This window comes from Callospermophilus lateralis, chromosome 1 (assembly GCF_048772815.1).
Source record: "Callospermophilus lateralis isolate mCalLat2 chromosome 1, mCalLat2.hap1, whole genome shotgun sequence".
NCBI lineage: Eukaryota > Metazoa > Chordata > Mammalia > Rodentia > Sciuridae > Callospermophilus > Callospermophilus lateralis.
The window spans coordinates 126,500,578-126,512,777 of record NC_135305.1 but is presented as its reverse complement, the minus strand read 5'-3'; the positions used below and the strand labels follow the sequence as shown (position 1 = coordinate 126,512,777).

The 12,200-nt window shown below is 49.4% G+C and overlaps 1 protein-coding gene across 5 annotated transcripts in view; it reads right to left on the bottom strand.

The window, feature by feature from the left end:
- Golga3 (golgin A3) overlaps positions 1-12,200 on the bottom strand; it is a 45,373-nt gene that overhangs the window by 21,485 nt on the left and 11,688 nt on the right. For all 5 annotated transcript variants that reach the window (XM_076838489.2, XM_076838481.2, XM_076838505.2 and 2 more), the window contains 5 exons: positions 8,074-8,723; positions 7,631-7,742; positions 5,657-5,963; positions 2,734-2,936; positions 1,009-1,146 (listed from right to left, as the gene is read on the bottom strand). In XM_076838489.2, the coding sequence (XP_076694604.2) occupies positions 1,009-1,146; positions 2,734-2,936; positions 5,657-5,963; positions 7,631-7,742; positions 8,074-8,723 (1,410 nt within the window). The remainder of the gene's footprint in view (positions 1-1,008; positions 1,147-2,733; positions 2,937-5,656; positions 5,964-7,630; positions 7,743-8,073; positions 8,724-12,200) is intronic.

Here is a 12,200-nt window from a genome sequence, read left to right as displayed (position 1 = left end):
GCACCACTTAGGAACACAGGGAGACAGTAGGGACTGTACCCCAAGCATGGCATTCCTCACATTCAGACTGACCAACCAGATCTGGTTCCTGGCACAACTGTTAAGAAAAAAGACATCAATTCACAACTCGAAATGTTTTTGGCTCTTTTACACTGAGCCCTTAATCACTATGGCTGACTCAACAGACTCTCTTCCATCATCCAAGTCGAATGGCTGTGTGGTCCACAGGGAAAAGGGTAGGTGCAGAGTAATGAGAAGACGAGAAACCAGACAACCCACAGCAGCTGCTTCCTGCACGACCACAAAGGGTCAGGACAGGCAGCCTGGTGGTATTTTCAGCACAAAATGACCAGATGGCTCACACTGTTCTCTGCTACAGGTTTGCTAACAAGGAAATTGAATAGGTGTTACTACCTGATTTATACAAAGGAAACTAGACTAACAGAAGTTAAAAACCACCCAGATTCTCACAGGTAGGGAATCTGGTCAAGGCCTCAGCCAGTGTGTTTCCTGTGCCTAGGGAGGACAGTGGAGGGTGGCACAGCCGTACGGGTACAGCAGGTGGAAACACCTATCAGCACCTGGCTTTGAAACACTGTCCCCACAGCGACTCTGGGCCCAGCTCTATTCCCAGGTGACAAGGATCCATGGCTGGGGACTGGAAGAAAAGGGCTTCAAGGTACTGCTGACCTGTGGGCCAGGAGGGGTGGGTCCCCAAACTTGCACAGCTGTCACTGCAGACTGCTCAAAACAATGTTTCAAAATGCTCTTAAATATTCTCCACATCCAGGTACTGCAGCCATCTACACACACGTATACATCCTGAAGCCTGCATTGTGGGTACCAACACACATGCATGTACACCTTAAGCTGGAGTCATGGGTACAAACACACATGCGTGTATACCTCAAACCTGCAGTGTGGGTTCAAACATGTACATGTGTGCCTCTCACACTTCCCAGCGTGACCCAAAGCTAGGCGGAAACTGGCAGCCAGTGGCACCCTCACCTCGATGCTCTGCAACTGGACAGCTATGCGCTCCTTCTCCTTCATGGACCTGTGCTGTGTTTCTGTCAGCTGGTGGGACAGGGACACATTCTCCAGCTTCAGGTGCTCCAGCAGACCAGCCTGCGTCATCTGTCCGACCTTCACAGAGAGACCCGAGGCAGCAGGTGCTCAGTTTCCGGCACCAAGAGCAGATCCCAAGCCACCTAAGCAAGGCTCTGCCCACCAATGGTCCCTCGCTGCACTCACAACAAGGCAAGCTCCCGCATGCCTTGCTTCTGCTCCCCGTGCCCACCACAAGTCATCCCACCTCAAATGTTGGGCTAAACTATGGATCCTGTGGGCCAAATAGGGGAAGCAGGCCACCCAGAGTCAGGTCATCAAACTAAGACTGTGTAGTGTGGTGGACCTACACAGGCATTCCTACCAAGGGCACCTGAACCCCAGTAAGCAGCTCATCTGAACTGACCAAGCCCAGCTGAACCCATACAGGCATCACGGATAGTCATGCTACCTCAGCTGACCATCTCATTCAGCCTGGTGCCAGGACCCTCAGGGGAGAGGAGCAAAGGGAAGCCAGAGCTGAATAAAGGTAAGGGCACAGGGCTGTGGCTGGTCCTCCCCATGCCACAACTATCCCCAGTGGGCCTTCCTGGACCACAAGATGTAAGGTGTGACAGAGCAGTGGGCTGCAGGGCTTGAGAAAAGCTGCTGGAGCAAGGGAGGGAAACATCTGCTGGGGCTGCTTCAAGATAATGGAAGCAGAGAGCCTGACCTGCATCCTCTATCAGAACAGAAGGGGAAGCTCAGAAGCAGTTTGAAACCTAACTCAGAACACTGTACCTGCACCAGAGGCACAAGGCAGGCAGGGAGGACTGCCACTTACCTCCACTCCTCTACTTTCATCTTCCAGAGTGCCTCTCAATTATTTATACCTTAATGTGGCTTTAAATAGTCCAGCCTCATACATGCACAGTAGCCTGGACAGTACATTAAATTTTCTAACTAGTTAGACTCTAGAGGCTGAGGATCACAAGTTCAAGGCCAGCCTCAGCAACTTAATGAGACCCTGTCTCAAAATAAAAAATAAAAGGGCTGAGGATGTGGCTCAGTGGTAGAGCACCCCTGGGTTCAATCCCCAGAACCAAAACTATACCAAGAGAAAGGCTGCCACAGGCCACGGGCCAGGCCTCACGCTGAAGCACTGCACCAGTGCTGCCTGGGCCCCGAAGACATGTGGGTCAGCACAGACTCCCACATACAAGAACCAACAGCTAACAGTCTACATCCATTAACAAATGAAGAGTAAAGAGGAGAGTGTCCTCCAAGGCGGTCTGATGACTCTACATCTCTGAGTTCAAGCAGCCAGAAAAAGGTGAGGCTCCAGCAGGGTAGGAGCACGTGCCACATTTAGTGCCTGATGGAGAAGGTGAGGGAGGGGACTCCACAGAGCAGCCAGGGAAGGAGAGTCCGAGACCCCACAGACACAAAGGTAAAGGCCAAGGAGGTGGGAAGAGACTGGCTGGAGATTTCCTAAAGTAGGCACTTTAGAAGCAAATCCAAAGAGCAGCCGGAAGGCACCTGCAGAGGAGAGGGTGTGGGTTCTCCTAGTGGTCAGTAGACTGTAAAATGCACCCATGATTTGGCAGAAGTGTCCTTCCACAAGGAGTTAGGAAGTATGCCTGCCCACCACATGCCTTCTCTCTGAAGGGAGTCCCAGGGCCGTACCTGAATGTGGGCCACCTCGCCCTGCAGCCTGACCCGGGCCTCCTGAGCCAGGGCAAGCTGCTGCTGGTACCACTGCCGAGCATGCTGCAGAGACGCGATTTCTGCCTGGGAGGCCTGCAGCTTGCTGGTCAAGGTCGTGCGCTCTAGCTGTACCTGCTGCAGCTGGCTCTGCAGGGCCACCATCTGCTGTCGGAGGTCGTGCACTGGAAGGGAACAGTCAGTCGCGTTCAGCTGGCTATCTGGTATCCCAGGAGCCTTGCCTCTCCACAGACACTTGACACACAGTCAAGCTCCACAGTGAGTAAGATGTACAGGTGATGCTGCCACCTCAGTGGTTATGTTCGTAAGGTTCCCATGAATATAGCACTGTCATTGTTCCTGGAGACACAAGGCTATGTTCCTCTAAGCCTCATTCATATTTTCATCACCCCACCAACATAAAACTTCATTTACATGTGATTTTATTTAAAGACACCTCTTTAATATCTGTTTACTCATGAACAGCTGGCTCAAAGCCAGCTGCTCTATCCACTAGCCAACAGGCTTCAAAAAAATATCTCTAGTTAATGTGTCTCCATGAAGTAATTTGGCCTCCTCACACTTAAAAACACAGTGTGTGGGGCCAAAACCAACCTGCAAAAAGCACAGAATGCACAACGGATACCAAACAGACCACAGAGGGAACACCTATTCATAGTCTGAGCTGAGGGCAAGTCTCAGGGAAAGCAAGAGAGTGCAACGTCACTCCTAATGCCTCAGCGGGGAGTGCGTGCATCTGGAATCTCAAATATCCTGCCTAGAGGGTCACAAGTTCAAGACTAGCCTCAGCAATTTGGTAAGACCCTGTCTCAAAATAAAAAATAAAAGGGCTGGGGGGGTGTTGCTCAGTGGTGAAGCACCCCTGGGTTCAAGCTCCAGTACCAAATAAATAAATACATAAATAAAATCTTCCACTCTCATATTTAGAGTGAATGAGCACAGAAGTGCCCTGAGCCCTGATTTGGGGATTATAAATGCAAGCTTACTTAAAGTCACACTGTAAGTCACGGCATCTGTGAGTGCTGCTGAGAAGCAACTGCGTCCATGAAACTGTTGTGGACACCATGGCTATCATCTCAGAACCACCTGTTGAGTCCACCAGCCATACACACTGGGCAATGGCAACATATGGCTGGTTCTACACCAGCACCTGCTGGTTTGCACATATGGCCAACTCAACACTAGCAAGGGAAGATGAAAGGAGGGCGAGGAGGAGAGACAGAAGCCATATCAACTCAAATCCCAATACCAATAAAATAAGTTAGGCTGGGTGCAGTGGTGCACACCTGTAATCCTATTGACTCAGGAGGCTGAGGAAGGAGGACTGCAAGTTGAGGTCAGCCTCAGAAACTTAGTGAGACCCTGTCTTAAAGTAAAAAAAAGGGCTAGGGGTATAGCTCAGTGGTTAAGTGTTCCTGGGTTCAATTCCAGTATTTAAAAAAAAAAAAAAAGCCACATATTTTAAAATTGAATTACACTTCAAATTCAAGAAAGCATTAGTCATGGGGCTGGGGCTGTAGCTCAGTGGCAGAGCGCTTGCCTAGCATGCAAAAGACACTGGGTTTGATCCTCAGCACCACATAAAAATAAACAAATTAAATAAAGGCATTGTGTCCATCTAAAACTATAAAAGAGAAAAAAAAAAAAAAGAAAGCATTAGTCATTCTGAAGATATTTTCCTAAACTTCTAAAGAAAGATGAACAAGATTGTTCAAGAGGGCCCATGAGTCCATGTGCAGTGCTTCAGAGTTCAGAGTGGTGTGGTCCTTAGGCCACAGAAGGACCGGCCTCACTCTATAACCACAACACACATAGCAGGGAAGCCTGTAGCTCAGGCGGGACCTTCAGCAGGGCTGCTGACCACGACTGAGTCACTCACCCATGTTTAGGTGTCTGCTGCCCCAGAAGTACTGTCCAGTGAGGCCCCAAACCCCAAGAGGTATAAAGCTATCTTGGTATTCAGGAATTTTTGGATTTTAGTTTTCTTAAGGGGTTGAGTATCAATAATGCTGAATAGTTGAAAAATTAACAGCAATCAAAAGAGCACCTTGGGGCTGGGGATGTGGCTCAAGCGGTAGCGCGCTCGCCTGGCATGTGTGCGGCCCAGGTTCGATCCTCAGCACCACATACAAACAAAGATGTTATATCCGCCGAAAACTAAAAAATAAATATTAAAAAAATAAAATAAAATAAATAAATTAAAAAAAAAAAAGAGCACCTCGTGGCTCAGCAGGCCCTCTCTGTGGACAACAATGCACGTGATTCTCCTTCGGGTCAGGAGATGGTGTCCAGCCTCACAGCTCCACCTTGAGACCTCACAACTCTGGACAAGAGCTATAGGTGAGCAGCCTGCGGCCTTCTGTGTCCCTAATGCTCTGGTCCTCAGTCTCCCACTCTGCCTCACTCTCTTTCCCATCCTGTTCACACAACACGGTGTGAGCAGACCAGTCTTCTCAGTACCCAAATGGAGGGGACCAAGGGCAGGGGCTATCTGTGTGTGACCACTTAGGGCAGTTCCCTGGCTTTCTCTAGTAAGCCCACAAACTAAAATGCTGAACTTCACAATGGGAGGAGGATGACCAACCAGCAATCCAGGCCTAAGCATGTAGAGTGAGTGGAAGACAAGGAGGCTGTGCTCCTCCCCCACCACACTGGACTTACGAGGCACCAGAAGCAATGAGTGGAATGACTACTCCTGACCGTCAAGGACTCAAATTCAATTTCTGAGATCTAACCCATCCCCCTGGATGCTCACACAAAAATGAAGAGAATCCCGAGTTTATGCAAAAATCAATACCCCAGGCATCAACTCTAAGCTAACCCATCCCACAGCCACAGCCAGGCCACAGTGGCCAGAGGCGGGAGTAGGGTGCTGTACGCTCACCTGTGTTGTCCTTGCTGAGCATGTTCCTCTGCATGTCCTCCACCTTGGTCATCAACCTCTGGTACTGCTCCTCTGCCACCTGCAGGTCATGGTTTGAGGACGCCAGGCTGGCATTTTTGGCCTCCAGCATGTTCTGCAGGTCAGTCATGGCTCGCTCCAAGTCCCAGCAAGATTGTTTCAGAGTGTCCACCTCGGAGCTGAGGGAGTCCTGCCTCTGCTGGCTGCTGTGGGTCTGCTCCACCTGTGCCTGCAGCCTTGTGTGCAAGGCCGCCAGCTGGGCCTGCAGCTCAGCCTTCTCCTGAAGTGCCTGAAAAGACCCCCAACAACAACAGCTTCAGAAAAATGACTCACTTCCATCCAGAGTATTATCAAGACTGTTGGAATGACCAGTGAGACAGAAAGGTGAGTTTTACTCTGAAATCCTGGATCCCCAAGCCACCTAGTCACTCCACTATGACTGTTATCCTAAAAGAAGACAATTTTCCAAAAAATCCCAGGAGACAGGAGGGGGAGTGAGCAGTCTAAGAGGGCAGCACTCAGGTAGAGCTGTGGGAGCACCTATTCCCTGTTAAAGACACTGGAAAGCACATTTGTTCCCAAACCATACATAGTTGCACAGTGAGAACACCAGATAGGAACAGGGATTCCCCAGGCAAAGGCATTCTAGCTCAGATCCAAGGCAAATGGGCACACACATCTGCAGGGAAAGGCTGCTGCTATGAGGGAGGCCCCCAGGGCTCCAGCCTGGCCACAGGAGCAGCCAGGAGTGACACTGGACAGAGCAGGGCAAGAGGGCTGGCCCCAGCAGCTGCTGAGAACAGCCCCAACAAGACGACAAGTGAGGGCTAAGGGTGGCTCTGTGGCCAACTGTTCACGTAGTATGTTGAGGGCCACAGGTTCTAACACTAGCACCCCCCACGATAAAACAAGCAAGCAAGCTGGGGCACACGCTCCACCCTGCCACCAGCATCTCCTGCTCACCCCCAGATCTATCTAAAGGTATCTGAGGGAGTCCAAAACTCATGCACGAGGGTAAACCACACTGCCAACAGTCCAAAAACACCCAGAGAAACCCCGCTGAGTGAGCTCTATAGGGTGCAGAACAAGGATAGCTGGCATCCGCAGAGGTGCTAGAGTATCACCATACAAACTGAAACAATTTGGCTTTGACATACCAAAGCACAAATGCGCCATCCCAGGAGAAGAAAAAAGTGTGATGAAGCTCCTGACTGCAGAGATGGCATACATGGAGGACACGGACCTGTGCGGGGCTGGACGGCTGCACTCTGAAGCAGTGCATGAAGCACAAGGACATACCCCAGAGCCACCTATGAAACCTGAGACCACCACTCCATGGACAGCTCCACGTGCCTCCACATGGCTGCTGTGACTGAGGACCCTGACAGCCCCAGTGGCCAGCTAGGCGAGCTGACTTCCCCATGTGCACCTGGCGTGGTGCCGTCCTGCTGCCCTCCACCCTGCAGCACGGACCCACTGGAAATGGGCTCTGGACCCCAGAGGTGTTTCCTCTCTCAAGTTGAGTGCCATGGCTGAATTCCACTAAACTGACTTGCTCTAACTGTGGACAGAAAGACAACCACCTAGCTCTTCTCTACTATACCCCACACACCAAAAACGAAGGCTCAAAGTTAAGGGAGGGAAAAGCACCTTCAGGCAAAGGCTAACCAGATACAGCAAAATTAACGTTGAACAAAGTAGAACCCACTGCAAAAAAAAGGAAGGAAGATGAAAACCTCTCTATTTCAGAAAAAGAAACTGCATGAAGAATTGAACTGTTATGGACTGTGAGGTACCTACATCTAGGAAACATTCTGGGCAAGTCCCAAAGACGATGCAGGGAGGCAGAGGGCAGGGACTAACACAAATAGCAAGAGGGCTAACACATCAAGGGGACAAATGAGACAAAGGAGCTGTGGCCCACTCCTGAAGACACACCAACCTGACATCACTCACCTGAGTAGCTTCTAGGGATAAAGCCTCCAGCTGTCCTTCAAGTCTCGTTTTCTCTTTAAGAACCTGCAACATTTCATCCTGTGTCTCTGTAAGTGAGCTGTCCATGGACATGCTGGGGAGCAACAGAGAACAGGCCAGTGGTTACTTCTCCTTCACCTTTCCCCACGTTCTCCAAATCTCACACCCCTGCTTCCTTCTCCCACAGTGAGCAGAGCTCAGACTGTGTGGCCTCCACTGTAGGCCTCTCCAGGGACACCCGTGCAGTCTTAGCCACAGGTCTTCCTGGCTACAAAGGGTCACTGATGAGACCTAATTCTATTGCTCATTGAACAACACATCTGTGTGTGAATGCAATGTCAGGTGAAGACTGGAAGTGGCCTTAGAAAGGAAACACTATGAGGCCTGCCCCAGAGTGCAGTGCCGAGGGCCATGCTGCTGCCCACCTGCTACAGACGCTGTCTCTGCGGCTCCGTGCTTCCCCACTGACTTCTTGCCCCTGGTCTTGGTGCGCAGCTGCTGCCGCCTGGAGCACATCCTTGATTGAGGGGAACTGGCCCAGGGCCTCTGCAGCAATCTCCTGGCCACCGATCACATAGGCAGCTCCCTGGGTGCCTGCCATGCTCCCTGGAATGCCACCAGTCCCAAGGATGGAGAGGCTGCTGTGTGAGGAGCTGTCGCTGTCATTTCCATCAGCCTCAGACACACTGTCCCCAGTCAGCGAGGCATTCTCCAGGCGGCCATCAGCCTCAGGAGACAGACTGACCTCAGAAACAATAGAGGTACTACTTCTGCTCTGCTTCAGGGAGCCCCTGACAGAATCAGCAGTGGGACCAGGGCCACCAGCATCACCTGAACCTTCAGTCCTATAATCAGCCAGGGACCGAATTTTGCTTAATTTGGAACTTTTTTTCTCCTTAGGATGTGCTAGCAGCCCTAAGCTGCCCACCTTGGGCCCCCGAGGGACACTCGTGCGCAGGAAGGAGTACTCTGTGGTCAGAGCCACGGGACTGGCCCTTGGCAAGTGTTCAGGGTTTAACATGAGCTCAGGATCCAGTGTGCTAAAAAGTCTCATTTTTGTTGAAGGTTGACTAGACTGAAAGGAAACAAAAGTACAAAAATGTTTAAAATCAGCAAGTAACATCCTAAAACTGTCACCCACAAACCTGCACACACTGGCATCCCCCTGACTGATGACCAGGATCTGCCAAGCATCTGCTGTGCAGGTGTGGTCAGCCTACTAGTCCTCAGGTGTGCACTGCTTCAGGGTGGTGCTCCGTGACCAGTCTGAGCAACCAGAAGCCAAAGGCACACGCTCCCGAGCAGGCTCCTCCCCATTGTGCTTCCTTGATAAGATTTCCCTCCAATACTGTGCTTCCTTCTTCCTAATACACATAACATTTTCAAGGTTAAGAAAAAATTAGTCCTAGCTGGGCAGGATGGCACACACCTATAATCCCAGCAACTCCGGAGGCTGAGGCAGGAGGAGCACAGCCTGGGCAATTAAAAATGGCTGTGTACATTTTTATGACCCGCACCCTGGGTTCAACCCCCAACACCCTCCCAAACACACACCTAAAGTCCTTTTGAATTAGAGCTATCCCCCTGGATTCACATCTGACATGTCCTTCAACACAGAAGTCATGTGGAGTTCTCATCTAGATCCTGAACCCTCTGATTCATGTTTATCATTTGTGTTATACATCGTACTTTTCTTTAATTCTCATTATCATTTTTCTTTAATTCTCTTTCGACATTTCTGTTATTTTTCCCACTGGTTTTATAACTGATTATGGCAGAGTAACTGCTGATTTTTATATTTGTATTTACACACAGACAATTTCTAAACCCAAATATAATCAAACAATTGTTTTCAGTCGACTCTCATGTTTTCTAAGAAGTCACTGACATCTGCAAACACCAGCAGGGCTTCTCCTATGTCAATGTCCCCTTCACTTCTAGTATTACTGTATTGCCAGACCTTTCAATTGGCCCTGAGTGAGACATGAAGTGTTCCTGCCAAGTTGATCTGACTTTCTCCCACAGAGAAATGTCCAACCCTGTTACTCTGCAGGAAGAGCCTGGGATACTGGGATGCAGCTGGACAAGAACAAGAAGGGCAGGGGTGGGCAATGTACAGATGTGTACAAGGGCCATGGGGCCACAGAACTTGATAGCAGCAGACAGGCCAGTGAGACAGGGTGCAGGCCCAGCACCAGCCTGACAGGTGTGACGTGCAGGGCAGCAGCCAGCGCGTGTGACTGACTGGCTATACCCCAGGCGTCCCAATTCTGTCCTCTTCCTCTATGCCCAGAGACCCCAGATGGGTTAGATTCAAATACTGAGAACATATTCTTGGGCTGAGATGTGCCTCAGTGACACAGCACTTGTCTAGCATGGGTGAGACAGGGTTTGATCCCCAGTACTGCAAAAAAGAACATTTTAAAAGTATAATAAGAAAGCATTGAAATATAAAATGTATTTATATTCTCCCAGTAGGGAGAGCTTCTAGAAATATGACACAGACCCCAAAAGAAATAAGAACAGACAGATTTTGACAATGAATATTTCAAATGGCTTTTCAGTCAAATTAAAAAATATATATATATTGGGCTGGGGTTGGGGCTTAGTGGTAGAGCGCTTGCCTAGCATGTGTGAGGCACTGGGTTCAATTCTCAGCACTACATGTAAATACAATAAAGGTACACTGACAACTAAAAAAAACTTAATAGATTAAAAAAAAAAAAACAAAAAACTTCATCATCATGCTTACTCAAAGATAACCTTAAAAAAAAGTTGCTAGAAGTCAAAAGACATGGAAAAAATCCTTTCAACATACACCAAGAAGTGATCAATTCCTGGCATACACAGTAAAGACACCCATGAAAAGAACCGAAAGCCCATACACAGGATGACAGCGTTAGGAACCACCAGGAGAGAAAAATTCAACATTCAACTTTTGTTTCCAAAGCTGCCAAGGGTAAGAAAACTGACAAATCTTACACACCGCAAACCAGAGCGTAAACTAGTTCAGCTTACATGGAGGGCAATAAATATCAAAACAACAAATACCCCAAACCTTTTACCATAATTTTATAGTCAAGGATTTACCAACCGAGCCAGGCACAATGGCTCTCACCTATAATTCCAGTGGCTTGGGAGGCGGAGGCAGGAGGATCCAGAGTTCAAAGCCAGCCTCAGCAATGGTGAGGTGCTAAGCAACTCAGTGAGACCCTGTCTCAAGACAAAATAAGGCTGGGGATGTGGCTCAGTGGTCAAGTGCCCGAGTTCAATCCCCAGTAGCCCCCTCCAGAAAAAAGATTTACCAACCAAGATACACCAAGATATAAAACACTACAGTCCAAATCTAGAAACTGATTAAATGCTGGCAGATTTTACATGGAAGGGTCGCTCTCAGCTGTCTGTGTAGATGAGAGCATGCAGGCCCGGGTCCTGCAGACCTGGCAGCGTGCCCTGGCCACACCACACCTGGCAGGACTCCTGAGGCACTGCTCAGGCTGCACAGTCTACACTCCTGGTCCAGTCCCTTGCTGCTCGCTCACTCGGCGCTCTCAACTCCACCAGACACGACCCTAGGAGTCTTCATGGGGACCCATTACTGTGACTTCACACTCTGAACTAACCTCAGTCTCAAAGGGAACCTCTTACTCTATGAACTAGCAGGAAGCACAGCACCATGCTCATGTGGCCTCGATCCGGTGGGGATAGTGGGGCGGCTGACCCAGAGCACCACATTACCCTGACCCCGGCTCCCACACCAGGATGTGGGGACGACTAAATGAGAGGGGCTGAGGCAGGAAGTATGGCCTCTTCCAATCTGCCCTCCTTGAGCAAGTGGGAGATTGGGAATGGGGACTTGATGTCAGACCTGACATGGTGAGCGAGTCTCAAGGTCCAGGACTAAGGAAGCACTCCCCTGTTACATAATTATATGCAACTTCTTTACCTGTTATTTGGATACCTAATTTTTTAAGATGAGGACTAGTCCTAAAATTTCACATTTGGAGTGTTACACTACTACTGACACATTCATCAATTAATGCCAGAAGATTCGGGCAGGTCTGGAACTTCCATACAGGCTCGGGGAGGCACACCTCACAGGAGTTCCGCATCACTGCTGAGTGACTTCCAGCAAGGTCCTTAACTCAGTCTGTTTCTCCTCCTGAAAGTCACCTCTTCACTGGCCCATGTGCAACAGGGAACTAACACAACACCAGCATGTAGCAGTCCCTGACACTGTCCTGCACTATGACTGCTCCTGGCAGAGCACCCTAGAGACAGGTCTGGCTATGCAGAGCCCCATCCCCTGCAGAGCAGAAGCACCTTGGAAACAGCACTTTCTTCTAGGAGAACAATGCTAACCCGGTGGAGACTGTTTTTACAAAATCTCACTGAATGAGTTTTTAACTTAGTTTACTTTAAATCTTAAATAACTTCATTTAAAAATTTTTAACCCCACAAAAAAGTTGGAAGAACTAAAAATGGAGCACTCATAGAACCTTGCCTAGAGCCAAGCGACGGGCTTTAGGAGACCGATTTAAGTGATCCTAGC